At 40.7% G+C, this 17637-nt stretch overlaps 2 protein-coding genes across 6 annotated transcripts; one reads left to right on the top strand and one right to left on the bottom strand.

The window, feature by feature from the left end:
• Positions 1–19: 19 nt before the first annotated feature.
• Positions 20–7104, top strand: CENPQ (centromere protein Q). 4 transcript variants are annotated; one of them, NM_001398140.1, is made up of 9 exons: positions 20–130; positions 502–657; positions 2243–2300; positions 2681–2795; positions 3737–3805; positions 4196–4325; positions 5015–5134; positions 5375–5452; positions 5869–7100. In NM_001398140.1, exons 2-9 carry the CDS (start codon positions 505–507, stop codon positions 5995–5997), a joined length of 852 nt encoding a protein of 283 aa, NP_001385069.1. In that variant the 5' UTR covers positions 20–130; positions 502–504; the 3' UTR covers positions 5998–7100. The 4 variants fall into 4 exon arrangements, with proteins under 4 accessions (NP_001385069.1, XP_015140622.2, XP_046794936.1 ...); XM_015285136.4 differs by having other exon boundaries at positions 33–130; positions 5587–7104; XM_046938980.1 differs by having other exon boundaries at positions 33–130; positions 365–657; positions 5869–6143.
• A 679-nt stretch (positions 7105–7783) lies between these two features.
• Positions 7784–17113, bottom strand: CYP2AC2 (cytochrome P450, family 2, subfamily AC, polypeptide 2). 2 transcript variants are annotated; one of them, XM_015285174.4, is made up of 10 exons: positions 17062–17113; positions 16761–16967; positions 15167–15329; positions 14687–14836; positions 14131–14291; positions 12757–12930; positions 12011–12152; positions 10974–11158; positions 10656–10797; positions 9128–9351 (listed from the first exon to the last, which is right to left on the bottom strand). In XM_015285174.4, exons 2-10 carry the CDS (start codon positions 16944–16946, stop codon positions 9164–9166), a joined length of 1491 nt encoding a protein of 496 aa, XP_015140660.2. In that variant the 5' UTR covers positions 16947–16967; positions 17062–17113; the 3' UTR covers positions 9128–9163. The 2 variants fall into 2 exon arrangements, with proteins under 2 accessions (NP_001316429.2, XP_015140660.2); NM_001329500.2 differs by having other exon boundaries at positions 7784–9351; positions 16761–17080.
• Between the last annotated feature and the right edge of the window lie 524 nt (positions 17114–17637).

Here is a 17637-nt window from a genome sequence, read left to right as displayed (position 1 = left end):
CGCCCTTTACGCAGGGGGCGGTGGCTGCCAATGCGCATGCGCCGGGTTGCGCGCGCGATACAGTTTGCTAACGGCTCTGCGGACTGACGCGGATCGGTGGCAGTGGGATCGTTGAGCAGGCGGCGGGGTGGTGAGTCTCCGGGGCAGGGTGAGGCGCTGGAGGGGTTCGTGGATGTTTCTGCTGTGTTATCTAGCACGGGCTCGGGAGAATGGGGAGGAGGGCTTTGCAGTTAAAGACTACAGTTCCCAGCATGCTTTTCGCTCGGCGGGTGTGCACCGCAGCCGCCGCAGGCCCCGGTGCATGCTGGGAGTTGTAGTCCGTGGGTCGGCTCGGAGGTGACGTTGGCCATTCGCTTTTATGTAGCTCTTGTCTGAAAGCGGCCGAACCGGTCGAGTGGCAGCGGGTGCACACTGAAGCAGAGTTGATGCGTGGTTTGGGCTGTATGGAATTGAGTCGGTGGGTTCTTTGTGTTGTCTCCTCCTGTTCTGTGCGGCTTGCAGACCATGAAGCGCCACCGTGCATCTTCTGGTAAAAGGGGAGAGACCGCCGATGGGGGGAGAGTGAAAAGACCCACCAAGTCACACAACCAGCAAGGACCTACCAGCCAAAAAAGGGGAACGGTGGGCAAAGGAGATAAACGTGCTCAGAAAAGAAAGGTAAGTCATTGTTTTGGGTAAAGCAAACGAGAAAACCAAAGAAAGAGGGCGCTTTGCCTGCTTTTCTGGTGTAGTTGATAATGAATCCCTCATCAAAGTTAGCACTTGTGAGGAAATGCACATCCAGACATTGACCAAGGCCATGGGGTCCAACCTTTTGACTGGACAAAGAGGAATTGTCTTTGGCCACATATAAAATACATAGGTTGCTCAGAGAGTAACGCCTCATTTTTATTTCCGTGAAAACTAGAGCAGATACAAAGAGCACAATGCCCCCATTTGATAGAGCAAATTCTTAGCTACAAAATGCTGTTTTTCAACGTAGCTACCACCATTAGCTATGCATTTTCACTGGTTGTGAACAGGAGCCTTTGTGCTTCTATCTTCTGCACCAGTGGAGGTGACCATTTTCACTCTCCCCACTGCTGATATGCACCACCAACCCTCACTGTGCTCACATCCACTGCTTGGTCTCCATAAATGTTCAATGAGTGTTGGTGAGTGTCCGTGGGGGGCCATTTTTTCTGCATGGAGGAATTCAGCAACACACCTTTTGCTTCATCTGCACTTCCATGTCAGACTGTCTGTAGTGTCTGTATGTAATGGGATATTGATGGGAAGGCTCAACCTCTACTGCCATCCCAGCAACATCTGCCTCTGATATCATGGGCCAATGTAACAAAGCAGGAGGCATTACTTCTGGAACAGCCCTTCAATGTACTATAGTTGATGTGTATAAGCAACATTTTTTTTTTACTTACTTTTTTAATATTTTTATTCAAACCTAAAGTGAGAGAGAGCAACAAAATCATAAAACCAGAGGGATATATGACCTGTTTTTGTGATGCTAACACATCAGGCCGGTTTGATGGCAATGGCTGCCATTCTTAGTGAGCTCTCAAGGTGTTTGTCAGGGGTTTTCAATGAAATCTAACTCTACCTGTGCTTCATCCTTGAGAGTAGTTGTTCACAAATGTACGTACTGCCAAAAAGAGATGACATGAATAAGGCATGACTGTGGATTGAGGGATATCTCTCCCTGGAAAGACAGGGCTTAAAAAAGTCTGATAAAGAGACATGATCTGATTTTTGAGTTGAATGTCTGATTGCAACCCCATACAACCCATTTGAAAATCTGCAGATAATGTATCTGTGTTAACTAAAGTGTAGTTGCAAATACACCAAAAGAAATGATGATTTCTTCATCAATCTTGAAACCTGTTCTTAAATTGCTGTATCAGAATGGAAAGCACAGCTACATATCTTTCTCTGTTCACAGGACTGACTTTAACCAATGCACGAAAATACATAAAATTATTTGCCATCACTTGAGTTAGCACAGCCCTGGTTAGCCACAAATATTGTGTATTTCAAGAGTCATTCTTCAAACAGGAGCAGCCAAGAAGAATGAGTTGCTTTTCTTAACCTGCTTGAGGTGAAGTAGTGTTATGGTTCAGAAAGCTGTTTTGTAGTCAAGCATTGAAGTGCTTTCACATTTTATAGCAGGTTTCTGGTAGTAAGTAAGTGATTTCACAGTAAAGGATGTTTCAAAATCACAGCATTTGTGGTAAATATTTATTTTCAGCTTGTCACTCAGGCAGTCAGAAGGGAAGATGAGGAACATGAGGATTCTTCCTCTGCAGGTCAGATTGTGTTCTTTCCTTGTTTTTTTGTCTCGTACAAATATAGTGCTAGTAGTAACTGCTCTGTTGAAATCATAGATGCTTAAGATATGTCATTAAAATAAGTTGGAGGGTTTTTTTTTCTGAACAGTAACAGTGAATATTTGCAGTACAGTCTTGCTGTAGGAAGGAACCTGTTTCTATTTTGTGCTTGTTAAAGAACTTGTGACTTGCAACTAGAAAGCACCACACAATGTGGATGGATTTGATGTAATGTTTTTGTGAGATGGAAAAATATGAACCATTACATCTTTGTCTGCTACGTGAGTGAGCTGAGTCGTGAGGCTGTTTACCAAGATTTGGCAAACCATTACTTTTCCTTTCTACCTTTGTGCTATCAGGAGAAAAAGGTCATTCAAAAAAGGTGAAGCTATCCAGTGCTAAGGTAGAATCATGGCAACCGCTCTCAGCGAGCAGCAGGAAGTTTCTGGAAAGTGTAATGGACTCAGGAATACTGTAAGTGCTGAATATCCTGGTGATTCTTTTCTGCTTCACAAGGAGTAGAGTGACAATCATAACACTGCCTAGGTCAGGAAAGCTTTGGAGCTCTTTTGGGTGATATAGTTGGCTAGGTACATTCTACCTGGTATAGAATAACTTAGTTTTGAAAAGACCATTATGATCATGGCCAACCATCACCTAACTCTACCAAGTCCACCACTAAGCCATGTCCCTAAACACCCCATCCACATATCTCTTAAATACTTCCAGGGCTGGGTGCTCTACCACCTCTCTGGGCAGCATGTTCCAAGGTCTAGCTGCCCTCTCCATGAAAAAATTTTTCCTGGTACCGAATCTAAGCCTCCCTTGGTGCAACTTGAGTCTGTTTCCTTATGCTTTGTCACTTCTTACCTGAGAAAAGAGACCAACACCCACCTTGCTCCAACCTCCTTCCAGGAAGTTGAAGAAAGCAGTGAGGTCTCCCTTCAGCCTCCTCTTCTCCAGACTGAACAACTCTTTTTTTTCCCTCTGCCTCTCTTCATATGTCTTACTTCCTTGTTCCTTCACCCATGTCATTGCCATTCTCTGCACACGCTCAATCAAGGCAACTCAGTATCTTCATTGTAGAGAGGGGTCCAGAACTACACACAGTACTTGAGATGGGGTCTCACCTGTGCCAAATACAGAGGGGCAGTCACTTCCCTAGTACTGTTGGACACTGTTTCTGACGAGAACCAGGACACCATTGGCATTCTTGGCCATCTGGGCTCACTGCTCACATTCATGTGGCTGTTGACTAAAACCCCCCATGTCCTTTTCTGCCAGAAAATGTATGATGTAATACTTTGTTTGAAACTTGGAATTTTCATCTAGAGAAGTTCTGACTGTTTTCACTTGTCTTGATGTGTTCTTCATGTTTTCAGGCTTTCTGATAAAATTGTTGCCTTTCTTTCCAGATCTATTTTGTGCCAACAAAGTAAGGGAAAAGAAGATGTTCAGAAACACCTCAATTTGCTGAAAGAAAGGTAAGAAATTATAATTTTGGGTCTGGTCATCTGGTTTACTGTACATGCAATATGATGGCAGTCAAGATGATCTGCTCCATGACTTTCCCTGGCCCTCAGGTCAGACTGACAGGCTTGTAATTCTCCAGATCCTCTTTTGTGCCCTTCTTGTAGACAGGCATCATGTTTGCTAACCCACAGTTAATGAATTCTAGAGTTCCACTTTGGCAAATAATTTAATACAGCTTTTCTTCCCATCTTGATCCTTCTGCTTCACTGGTGGCAATTGTGCTAAACTGTTTTATTTCTCCCCAGAGAAGTCATTAGTTAGTTTTCTTCTTATTTTGCAAAAAAAAAAAAAAAAAAAAAAACTCCTAACAAGTCATTTTTTTTCTTCTTTTTGTAATGAAGAGTGCTGAGAGTCTTCAAGACGTTAAAGGTACCCTCGGGGAAGCTGAGCAACCTGAACAATGTCCTGAGCTTTCAAGTGGCACAGAAACAAATGCTTGAGATGAATGAAACAGCTTTGGTGCAACTGCAGGTACGGAATGTGCAGAAGGGAAGGAAATTCATAGAATGGCATGAGTTGAAAAGGACCACAATGCTCATCCAGTTCCAACCCCCTGCTATGTGCGGGGTCACCAACGACCAGACCAGGCTGCCCAGAGCCACATCCAGCCTGACCTTGAATGCCTCCAGGGATGGAGCATCCACAACCTCCTTGGGCAACCTGTTCCTGTGCATCACCACCCTCTGTGTGGAAAAACTTCCTCCTAATTAATTAACCTGAATCTCCCCTGCTTCAGTTTAAAACCATTCCCCCTTGTGCTATCATTATTCCTTAGTGTGCTGTAACATTATAAGTAGGACTGCTGGCTGTGCCTGTGCTGCTGTGAAGGTGCAGTCTGCTGTTTGTCATTGTCACCCACCTTTGCTGCAGAACAGAGTATCTTTTAGTTAGTTTTTTTTCTGTGTCTCGACTGATGCTTTGAAGAAGAGACAGTAAACCCTGAATGACTTGCAAAGTACTAATAAAGATGGAACATATTAAAGAATCTTTAAGTTCAATTGCTGTTCAGTTTGCTTTTTCTGTGTTTTTTTTTTTCCTGTTCTTCAGGACATTGTATGTAGGGATTTTTTTTATACATTTTCTTACATACAGAATTCTCGCAGTTGCTAAAGTTGATGTTATTCTGCTTTTGTTCTGCTTTTGTTTATATTCCATCTTAGGAAGAAATAAATGAAGCTGAGAAATCAGCAGAACGCACAGAAGAAACTATACTGAGACTGCAGCACGACATCCAGGTGCTCAAGAGCCAGTTAGAAGAAGAGGAAAAAAAGGCCAGGAAGGTACTGACAGTAGGTCTTGCTGCCTTACAGGAGAAGCTGTTTTAAGAGCTAGTAGAGCCAAGCTGTTTTGCAGAGAGTGTTGTGTAAGGAAGGCCTCACCTGCCTTTAGGAATGTACCTTTTCAGTTTTTCAACTTCAGTTGCAAAATTAAAAAAAACTCAGGTGATGACAGTTTATTTTCCTACTTGTGTGTCTGATATTTGTTTGTACTTATTTGTTTTATTTATTTATCCCTTCTAGCTGTGCCGGGAAGGTGACACTAAAGAACTCCACCTTCCAGAACTCCCCAAATGCAGTTTACAGGCACCCACTTTGCAGGTGAGCATGGGGTGTATTTCCAGAGGCAATTTGATTGAGAGAAGGAGGGCAGCAGAAAGTTTGTTTATCACTTAACCAGTGCCAGAAAGGCCAATCTAGCTGAAAGATTTTTCTTTTTCTTTCTTTTTGTTCAGAACATATAACTGTGTTTTAAAAACAGAATGAAGCCCTAGATAACATGCCACTTAAAGGAATATCTGTCTTGTGTTTGGAACCCTGTGGTCCTAGTGAGCATGTAATCATTTCGGAAGCATATCTATGGATGGAAGGAAGCCTCTCTCATTCCACGCCTTTGAATCTGTTTTGTTTTCAGCTGTATCTAAATACAGCTAGGCTGCATGAAAGTGTGATGGAGTGAAATTCCTTTTGCACTCAACGTAATGAGTTTTTTGTTGCCTATTATTCTTTCTTTTCAGGAAGAAATTTTGATGGTAAAAAATCAGAAAGGTCTTTTAGAGGATATGAACACTATTCAGCAGTCAGCTGATATGAGGAATATGTTGACCTTCATTGAAAAGATCTATGAGAAGGTGGATTTTGTTTGAGAAACTTAAACATTTGGAGCCTTCTCTGAAACAAGACTTATGCCAGCATGCTCTGTGGTACAGTGGGACACTGGTCATGGAAATGGCACTTTGTTCTTAATGGCTTTACTGTTGTGCTGCTGAATATAATACAAGCTGTAAATTTGTATCTGCATTTTATTTTCTTGGACCTATTATGGATTCTTCTAATGCTGAAATCTGTTGTTTTAGGAGAAGGGAGGGAGGAAGGTGGCACCTGTGTATCCTTAGGTAATTTTATACAGAAAAGTAACCTGTTGTATTTGGACTTTTTGTATTTTATCTGCAAATTGTTGAAAGCAGTACCTCTTAAACTAACACTTATTTTGGGATTAAGTCCACTTTAAACCTGAAATGCAGTACACATATGTTTATCTCATACTCGGTTGCAAGTCTCCTTATCAACTTTCTATTTAAAAGTAACCTAAAGAAGCCTCCATGGCAGGAAATTAAAATTCCTGTTAAATTGGTAGAAATTATTCATTTTATATTTACATTTTCATATCACTGCTTCTAAAAATACACTTGTATGTTGTATATGCTCATGATTGGAGAAAGCGGGTAAGAAAACTGTAAAGCAAATTTCTAAATTGCAAGCTGTGTGCTCACCTCATTTCATTCATTGCCGGTTATTTTCCAGCTTTAGAGAAAGAAAATGAAGTCAAACATCCATTTTCACATGCACTTTCCTCTCCTGTATTTTTTTCCAGGGTATCAATAGGTTGAGCTATTAAATAGTGCTTTCTCTAGCCAAACTGTCAGCTGGAACATAGTGCTCTTTACATTGACTTACCACACACATGCTTGTTCTGTTGCTTGCAAGCTACTGATACTCTTAATAAAACATGAGATAATCATCTCATAATTCCTTCTCCTATGTTTAGGAGAAAGAAAACTGGATTATACTTACAAATGTTTCTAAATACCCATTCAAACTTTGGATCACTCTGCTGGGGGAGTTACTTACTGACATAATCGTACATTGTTTTTAAGATGCTGCAAATTTTAATGAGGGGACTCTCTCCTTCATTTCCCTGATATGGGAGAGGGGTCTCACAATAATAATAAAACTTGTAAAAGCTTTGCAAATCTGTGCTTTCTGTCCTGTTTCCTGCTTTGGTTGCAGAATTCCTCTTCTGTAGCACCTGGAAGTGACTGAAACTTCAGTTTCACAAATATTGGCTTCCAGTAGGTGAGCTACAAGCCTCAGATTTGTTCAGACACTGCAAGAATCCACATTCCATATCAGCTCTACCCTGTGCTCAAATGAAGCATCCTTCTGCGTGCTCTCGCTAATAACATCTTAATGTTACGTCTATAGACTCTACTTTTTGGTATAAGTTACCAAGTCCTGGTCAAAATGGCAATACATGTTAGTATTGTCAAGGTTGACAGCACTGAACAAAAACTCAGGGCAAATGGAGATGTCACCTTAACTGATGCTTAGGACTGCATAGCTTAAGTGTTATTCTCTTATTCTCTCTAACTTCAAATTTATTATTACAATTTGGAGATATGAGACAGAAGAGCTAAGTGTTCAGGTGGTCTGTCAGTGCAATGTTTATTTCTAATCTGAAAATACTTCCAGATATTGAGTTATAAGAGCTGTCCTTACATAAATGTAGCCATAAACTTGAATACATGTCAGTGTTGCCTTTAGGCATAGTTATGCATGTGCTGACACAGTGCTATGGTGATGAAGAGGCAATTTTCCTCTTCAGCATGGTGGGAAAGTGCAAGTGGGAGCTTTAAAAAAAGGCAAATGTGATTGGAGATTGGAGTATTCCTTTTAATTTCTACATTTGTTGAATGAATACATGGAACAGGGGGAGAACAGGGGCAGCAGGTTGCCTCTGTGTGTTGGTCAGTGCTGTGTTTTTTTCATCCCTCAGTCTGCTGGGAACGGCTGTGTGAGTTGATTAGTGGTGGCTACTGGGATATACCAGTCATCCCATCTGCCATGAGCAGGTTTCTGCTAGCATATGCTTTTTGTTTGGGAAAAATTCTCTTTGCGGTATCATTTCCATACACTTTTTGTTTTGCTTTTTCAACAGAAGGATCAGGAAAAGCAAAGTGCACGCAGAGATATCTTTCTCATACTCTTGGTGAGGAGAAAATTCCCCTATGCACTTCATAGTGATGGCTCAGCAAACAGCAATGTTCTTTGCAACAGCACAAGGCCAAAGTGTCCTGACATGTCTAGGTGCCAGCCATGAGTACTGCTCAGCTCCCACTCTCCCTGCTGGGGGAGAGCAAAGTGTGAAGTGCGATTGACCGGGGGTTACATTTGCTCTCAATTTCCACTTCCTTTTACCATCACCAGGAGGTGGGTGCCCTCTGCCAGCTGGAATTTGCAGACAGTGTTTGTGCAATGTTTGATAGCCAGTGAGAAAGTGCATTACAAAAGCAGTAGATGTTTGCCAGGATTGCGTGCTGCGTTTACCTAGGTTATATAGTTACAGAATATTCAGGAATGATCTTGGATTTCTGGGCTAAGGTCAATTTGGATTAAGATTTTTTCCTGAGCAATAATGTTTACTTGGGGTACAACTGTTATTTCTTCTCTATCTGTGGTAGACATATAGGATACACCCATATTAATGAAACAAATGTACAGGGCTGTAGTGTTGCCAGTCTTCCATCACTGCAGAAGATCAGTAGCTGCTTTACAGACGCAAATGTTGTGTGGTGGAAGAAGATTTTGTGTTTCTTCTCAAGGTGAGACACAGTCAGATGGCTGTTGTGTCTGAGAGCAGCATACCCAGAGCATCCAATAGATGAAGTACTGTCATCATTACAACTGTGGGCCCTTTTGGTGGCTAGCAGTCACTGACTTATGTTATGTGAAAGTGCACTCTCAGGAAATACATGTCAGTTAACATTTACAGTTCAGAGGCAGAAGAAGAAATGAAGTTTCTCTATTATTTAGCCCAGATTAGGCAATCAATTAGGTTGATCCACAAGTCATCAATCACTCCATAATTCTGGTCCACAAGAAGTGTCTTTTCACAGTAAATAAAAAATAAAAGAACATTTTGGTTTAGATGTACTGAAGACCTTCATTAAGATGCAGTGTTGCGAATGTTGGCCAAAGGAAATCATGAAAAAGTCATAACATTTTCAAGTTGAATTTATGCAGATTTGAGCCCTAAGAGCGTGCGACAGCACAGATTTTATAGGGTTTGGGGACAACGTTAAATGAAATAGCAGGGCTGAGGTCCAGGTCTGAGGAGGAAACTCCGGGAGGAGGCTGGAAGGTGAACCTCTGCAGGAGGCTGGTGAAGAAGAGGAAGAGCTCCATTTTGGCAAGAGTCTCACCGGCACAGATCCTCCGCCCTGCAATGAAATGCGAAATGTGTGGTAACAGAATCAGCTGGAGCTGCTTCTTCAGTGGTTGGAAGATATGAAACACTTCTGAGCATCTTTTCATAGAATCATAGAATGGGCTGGGTTGAAAAGGACCACAATGATCATTGAGTTTCAACCCCCTGCTATGTGCAGGGTCGCCAACTGAACAGTGACTTGAAATGCCATGTCCCAAGTACAAACAAAGGACAAAGCAGCACTCAGAAGTACATGAGAGCATGGGAGAGATACCTGGACTTCAAAGGAGTGATTATAAAGCCACCTAGTGATTATTTTCTTAAAGAAAATTGTTGGTTTTATGCTTGTATTTGGGGATAAATGCATGGAAATACAATCTAAATCTAAATACGATCTAATGTCTGTGGAACACCTAATATAAGCCTCCTTTTGGATCTGTTGTGAATGTAATTTTTTCTCAATCCTGGTCAAATTCAGCAGCTTCTAAACTTCTTAATAATAATTCAAGGCCAGAACTATCAACGGCCTGAATTAAGATTTGATTTTAACTCCCCTGTTTGGCAAAGTAGAAAATGGAGCACTATGCTGTGCTATGAACTAAGCCTTCCAGGGAATGCCCAGATCTCACATTCCCTGGATGTGCTTTCAGCTGGGACGTTTAGACTTAAATCTGATAAGGAAGGTCCGTGAATTGGGAATATCAGACATTCTTTTACCAAAAAAAAAACCCAACAAAAAATTGATTTTATCATATGTTGGATATTGAGTACGATGAGAAAAAGCATATTCAAATGTCACACAAAATATATGCAAGGCGTATAAAAAGTGCAGAGTATTGTGGAAATTGGCCAGAAATTGATTATAGGATCTTTACTGAACAAAGACAGAGCCTGAAGAACAGGAGAAATGTTAGAAAAGGAGCATCATCGTGAGAGTAGGAATGTCCTGTGCTTTGGAAAAACATGCAAGTATGTAAGATGAGGTGATCATCACTCTGTGTAGGAGAGTCAATGGCAGCCTATTTACATCCTTTGTTATTAAAAGGAACTTAGGTATTAACATAGTAGAACCTTGTTTGTTGTCTCAGGTTAAGAAGACCTGATCAGCTGAGACTACTGAGGACTCTTGAAAAGGGACATTAAAAAATTAAACTTAGTTCCCCAGGAAAAAATACAGAAGCCACATTTTCTGCATGCTTTGTATGTACTAGAAATGCAGCTGTATATGGGAAGAGCCAAAGATTCACATGTCTTAGAGCAGAATGTGTCTGAGCTGTCTGAGATTGGTACACAGCAGTCAATAAAATGAGAAGGTACCTGCTGAAAATGGCATGAAAGCATCCTTCTTCACGAACTTTCCCTTGGAATCAAGGAAGTGTTCAGGATAGAACACGTCTGGTTTCTCCCACTGGGATTTGTCTCGCAGGACAGAGGTCAGCAAGGGGATGATGTAGGTTCCCTGCAGAATGAGACAGTGGAGGTATTCTGTGGTCAGATATTTCAGTGGAGGTAATGGCAATAAAAAAATTATTCTGACTGCCATTGTGTGGCTTCACAAAAGCATTCAGGTACCTCACATTAACCAGCGTTGAGATTGGAGAAACGCTAACAGAAACAATCCCACGAGCACCTCACCTTGGGAATGAAATAGTCTTTGAGAGTGACATCTTCAGCAGTCTCATGAGGCAAATCCAATGGCAGGATATTAGCAAACCGCTGAACTTCATGGATAACAGCATCTGTATATGGCATTTGAGTTCGATGCTCAATGCGTGGGGGGTTTGACCCGATCACTTGCTCTATCTCTTCTTGGACCTTTCCTGAGGAGAGAAACCAGTGCAAGAAAGAGACAATCATTCCTTCGACCCTCAGACATAGTGGGCTGCACTCATGCAAAACTATGGAAGATCTCGAGTGAAAGCCATGCAGTCTCCCAAATATTAATGGGAGGTGAACAGAACTACAGTGTCTGATCATATTCTTGCCAATAAAAAACCTATGGGTAATTTAAGAAGGCTCTTCAGTAGTTAATATTTAAACTTTTCAGTAGTTAGTATTTTTCCTTGTCAACTAAATATATGCGTAAAAGTGCGTATAAGTTGTTTTCTTATATATCCTTGTGTTAAAATATTAACGATGGAACTAGTAACATTACTTTTTTTTTTAATTTCATATTCTCTGCTGGGTTCTGTGTTGTTTTCTGGAAGGTGGAAGGCAGCAGGTTCAGATCAGTTTGCCAGAGGTAGCAAAGTGTCCCTCTCTGTAGATGTTGGGTGAAGAGCAGTTCCTTGAATGCTCTCAGGCATTTAAAGTGCAAGTCTCTTCCATTGGTTATCCACGGGGTGTTACTGAAGGAAACCTGGAACAACTTCATTGCCCGACACAGGATAGCTCTGGTTAGCTCTGTTTTTGTTTGTTTGTTTGTTTGTTTGTCTTCTAATTATTGAGATTTTACTGAGAAAAGAACCTGGCCCATATGAAAATCGTCAGTAATCTACGGTGTAGACTGGCTAATGTGTCCCTCACTGGGTCTGAACCACAGGGTGTAGTCATACCTAGATAATAATTAACTGAAAATCTTGTCTTTTTTTTAGCAGATTTGTTAACCATCAAAGGTTCTGTTCAGTTTCTACTGTGCTGAGTTCAAGAGCATCTGTTGTAAAGCCACTTACTCTGAATTTCAGGGTACTTTAGCATCAGCAGAAAGCTCCAGTTTAGTGTGGTGGAAATGGTCTCAACACCAGCAGTGAACAAGTTGCTCACCAAGCTTAGCAGGTTACCATTATGGAAATACCCATTGGTAGTGGATTTCTCCTGAAAGAAGTGGATGAGGTAGAAGGGTAAAAACTTAAACCTTTCCATGGAAAATGCAATACAGACAGCTAAATATTTGCTAATAAATTCTGTATTTAATATAAAAGACAAGGAGCTTTGGGTTTATACCCAGGTAGAAGTGTTGCCAGAGGTTTTGTTTTGCATAACCTCTGCCCATAATGAGGCCAGCTTCAAAGAGAGTTGGTTTATCTATGTGAGAGGTAACTAAGATGTATCACAGCCACCAAAAAAGGATCCCAGTAGAGCCCAAGGAGCTCTTTTGCTCTGTAATGCTTTATGTTTTTGGAAGAGTCAGAAGGACTAGGACAGAGCATATGGGAAGGTGTAGCCTTGGTAAATGTACCCAACTACTCTGGAGAAAAGCTTAAAGGAAGAAATATTTGCTGATTAAAAGGGGTCAGAACTGCAACGGAATGAAATATTCATTCATTCAGAATGAAATATCCATTCACACCCACTGACTCTTCAGCTGTTTGGTTGAAGATAAATTGCCAAAGAAAGCAAGCTATGGTTATTAGGTCTCAAAGGAAATTGTGGGTGGCTTCAAAAAACATAAAAGTTTGAAGAAAAAAGGTTCAGTTACCTCCTGCTGTTTAACAAGGAAAGCATCAATGAAACTTCTTTGATCGTTTTTGTCCAGAGTTTTGAGATTTTCTAGAAAAGTAGCTTTTACATAAGCATGGAATTCGTCTCTGTTTTTGAGAAGAGTCTTGTTGGCCCTCAGAAGGAATCCAAGGTATGGGAAGATGTTATACATCTACAAGAGTGAAAGCTGTTAGCAGTTAGCTGCCAAAAGTCCAAATGCATTTTACAGGAGCGAATGAATACTATCATGTCCTCTTTTCAGATGCAAAGAACAGAGACTTCGCTTTAATATTTTGTTATTTAGAACATGGCAGGACAAATTCACCATAGAAAATCCCCCAAGGACAGATGAATACAGGGAAACAGCAAAAATTCAAGGAGTACTACAGTTATTTCCCACACATCTTAGTCTGTGTCCCCACACAAACATATATGGAGCATAATTACAAAATGAAAGGAAGAAATTTGCATAAAAAAACTGTATCTTGCCACTGTTGCAATGGTATAAACGGTGGAATGGTGAACCCTTTCCCTCTGGAGAATGGAAATTGAATTGTGCAGATGTGTACAGTGATACTGCTGATTGCAAATGGCTAAAAACCACGAAACTTCAAGTTTTTTGGGTTTTGTGTTGTTGTTTTTTTTTTTAATGAAAAAGAGCACCTGCTAACTGAAGTGTTATCCTGCAACTTTATTTATTGTCTAGACCAGCTTTTCTGCTGAATATTTTTCCTGTTTTGAAGTCTAACGGGAGAGAAGCAATTCTGGTGAGTGTCAGCACTGCATACAGTTATCTGAGCTTATCACTCATTGAGACATTTCCACATACAAGTAGCATGGAAAAATAAGTTCTGTATCAAGGCTTCTTTTAAAGGTAGACCATATCCTCCATAGCTTCTCCCTTTGCTATGTTCTGAGAGTGTACTCTGTGGGCAGGTCACCACATGTGTGTGAGCCGTATTTTGGGGGGAAGTTATCTCACAGAAAATTAAACTGACTACTATATATTCCTCTATAATTCCATTTTACATTTTATTTTATTTTATTTCATTTTGTTTTATTTCTCCCATCCGTTTGATGTCAATACTCTGCAAACAGGAAATATCACAAAGGAAAAAGGAAGGAAGGAGGGAGAAGGCAATCTGATCTTTTCGGTCCAGATTTAACACTCATCTAACTATAATTTAAGATTTTATGAGATCAGGGGTTTGGTTGTTGGCTTCATGATGACCTGAATTGCCTTGCAAGCTTTGTTTTGTCCCAAAGTGACTGTAATCACTCTCAGTATCTCAGTCTTTTTTGTTTAATACCATCGATGGACCACCAGTGTAATTTCACTATAGAACAGTAACATAAAAATGTTTAACATTACCGTAACCAAAGGTTTCCCTGCAAGCCTCATGCTTTCATTGGTCAGATGTTGAAGCCTTATAAATCTGGAGTCTTTGTAGTCAAATCGTTTTCCAAGTAATATTGACACAATTATGTTAGCAACTGCTGCATTAATTATTTTACTAGCATCAAAGGGTTTTCCTACACAATGAACAAAAGAACACATTACATTGCGGGAAGAGACTATATAAGTTAAACACTAATTATTGCTATTTATTTATTTTAATTAGTAGTGATTAGCGTTTATTGCCAGATAACCATGCCAAATCAACAAAAAAGCCAGAGGAGCCAAATTAATCGAATTGATTTAGTCCAAAGTAAACAGCTGAAGAACTTGAGAAGGTTATTGTCAAGCCACAGGGTACCTGGGCTGGATGGGGCTGTGAGCAACCTGGTCTAGTGGGAGGTGTCCCTTCCTACAGCAGGGAGGTTGGAACTGGATGATCTTAAAGGTCCCTTCCAATCCAAACCATTCCATGATTCTATGATAATTTGAACAAAACCTTAGAGATCTGGAGAACGTCTCATCTACCCACCTTCTTGTGACCCAACGTTGTCTATCAGATAGCCATACTCCTCCACAATGCGGTCCTCAATGGCTCTTTTCCCCATCCCAAAATCTCGTAAGGTTGTGAGAGTAAACCTTCGCATCACTTTCCAGTTTTCACCGTGAGCAAAAACAATCCCTGACACAAAGAGGAGATTCCAAGGCAGTGGCAGATTTAGAGTAACTAGTTTGCAGACAAATGATGTAGACAGCAGTAGCAGTAGGTTTGAAAACAGGTTAAATTCTATCTGACCAAGGAAATAAATGTTTCCCTAAATTTGTTCAGACTTCAACAAAAGAAAGAAAAACAAAATTTGGTTCAAAATTTGAATAAATCCACTGAAGTCAGTGAGGTTATGACTCCCTGTTTCCAGTGCCTTATATTTTCTCTGGTTCTAAGTGATGTGACACCCTCTGCTTTTTAAGCAGGAAACAAAGTTTTTGATTAGGAAAAAGAAAACCAACTCACCATTTCCTCTGGTCAGATCTTCAAAGATTGGGATTTTTGGTCTCTCTGCAAAGGCATCTGCCTGGTTTATGAGAGCTTCCTTCACTGTCTCATACCCAGAGATCACTACTATTTTCCTTTGCCCCATCTGAACGCTGAAGACAGGACCATATTCTTTTGACAGCTGACAGAAGAAGATAACAGTGACTTACAACTTTTGCAGCCTACAGACAGATTCACCACCTTTTCAGTGGTGAAAAAAAACTGGCTGCTTATTTACCTGCCTTGTCCATAAGTTAGGAAAATGTTTTCCTAAGCAGTTTTGCCAAAGCTGGCACCTTTTTAGCTTCATTTATTTTTACTTAACGCAATGTTCTTGGTTCTCCTGACAATATGAGGTGGTCTGCGTGACTGAACTTCCTTTCTAGAATGTTTGTACAGGGAATCTGATGGTAAGCATTTAGCACTGGCAGTCAAAGCCATCAGCAGCTGATAAGCAAGTGTCAGCACCTGTACAAAATGATATAGCAGCAGTGATGAGTCTGAATTAAGGGTAGTGCCTTGGGTGGGGATATTGTCATCCCAGACTCTTGTAGCTGCAGCAGAATTTTATCTTTACAGAGGGTGTTCCTCACTAACAGCCTTCTGCCATTTGCAATGTTGGTGCTGAGGATGAACGTATGGTTTCCAGTTGTGTTTATGCACAGAATACTTGTGAACTCTGAGCCTTGAGCTGAACTCAAGTTGGGGGATCAGCCTTCTCTGATAGAATAGACACAGCAATTACAGCAAAGATATACAGGTTCTGATGACCTGAAAGGAGGTGGAGCCAAGCCAGTTAGGTTGCATGGGATATCTACAAATTATTTTCCAAAACTGCATCTGAGCCTTCTTTCAATCTGTGGTTGTGACATTCATGCAGATATGTAGGTACAAATATTCCATCTAAAATCATCACCAAGGAGATATTGCATTTGCAGTATCTGACAGAAACAAACCCTAAGAGGATAGTACCAGACTCATAGAAATCTTCTGACTCAAAGCCGGGCAAGCCCGGCAATAAACTAAGACATGTAATCTCCAGAAGGGAAGCAGAAGAGTTGTTACTGTAGTTTGTTTAGATCTTTCCTGTATATTCTGTCAACTACAGGACCTGAAAATTAGAAGTGTACACTTATCTTAATATTTTGGTAGGAAAGGAGGAAAGGAAGATGAGAGAGGCTGCTAGGTCTGTGAGGCAGTAGGCTATAGTTACATAACCCACATAACCACTGGAAGATGGAGGGAATTATGAGCACTTGTTATTACTGTGAGAACTGTTTGATGCTGACCCCCAAATGCATGAAGTTGCAGTGAAGGGAGAAGTTGTTATAGCAAAGAACAAATCTTGCTGCATTCAAATAAGTGCTCAAATGATCGTCTCCTGTTCTTACAATGAGTCATCTGTGAGATAACATACCAAGTGAGGTAAGGGAAATTCTCTGACATCTTTCACTATGCAATTAGGTGTAATTATGGGAAAAAAAGCATCATAGAATATCCTGAAGAATAGAATAGAGTATCCTGGAGGCAATCCACAGGGATTGTTGAGTCCAATACAAAAGATAATGACTACCTGTAGATAAGTCCTGTAGGGTCTCTTCAAATCAAACAAATGAAGATTTCCAATGATGGGTAACGCCCTTGGTCCTGGGGGAAAGTTCTTTCTCCAGTGGTTACTCCAGAGACCTCCAATTTTCATAATGAACAAAAAAGTCAGGATGAACACTAAAGCCATGGTAGTGCAGTTGCTCCAGTCCATCTCTATTCAGCTGAGTGTTAACTACAAAAGAGACAAGAGAAAAGAGAACTCTGGATTTCTGTCTTCCTGAAAACAAAAGAAAACAAAAAGCTATAAGAAACACTAGTCCATAAACCTCTATTCTGGTGAAGGGTGTTGTGCTTGGTGACTAGTTTGTTCTCTTTCCCTGTGCTTGTTAATGAGTTACCAGTATGGTACAGAGTCAGTTAAATGATTGCTGAGCCTGTGTGATTGGGTGTCAGTCCTTCATTGTCCAGTAATGATAGTCCAGAGGTCATGAATCTGGTGTTTAATATAAAAGTCATGAATTCTGCATGTCATTCAGTTTATTGATAGTTAGATTTTCACCCTTAGTACAGGCACAGCATTGATACCTTGAGTGCTGAAATCGGAATGCCAATACCCAAGGGATTAATACACAGAGATGTTTTTGCTAAGTGCTTAGGCACTTTTGTAACTTTGCTCTCATTGGATTGATTGGGAATTTCTAATCAGACAGTCATAGAATCATTGACAGTGGTAGGGACCTCTGGAAGTCATCTGATCCAATCCCCTTCCTCATGCAGGAACACCTGGACCTATTTGCCCATGATGATCTACAGGGGGCTTTTGAAGATCTCCAAAGAGGAGACTCCAAAGGCTTTTTGGGCAACCTGTGCCAGTGATCAGTTACCTGGACAGTAATGTTAGG

The sequence above is a fragment of the Gallus gallus genome, chromosome 3 (assembly GCF_016699485.2).
Source record: "Gallus gallus isolate bGalGal1 chromosome 3, bGalGal1.mat.broiler.GRCg7b, whole genome shotgun sequence".
NCBI classification, from domain to species: domain Eukaryota; kingdom Metazoa; phylum Chordata; class Aves; order Galliformes; family Phasianidae; genus Gallus; species Gallus gallus.
The sequence above is the reverse complement of the archived record's forward strand: the minus strand, read 5'-3'. Positions and strand labels throughout refer to the sequence as shown.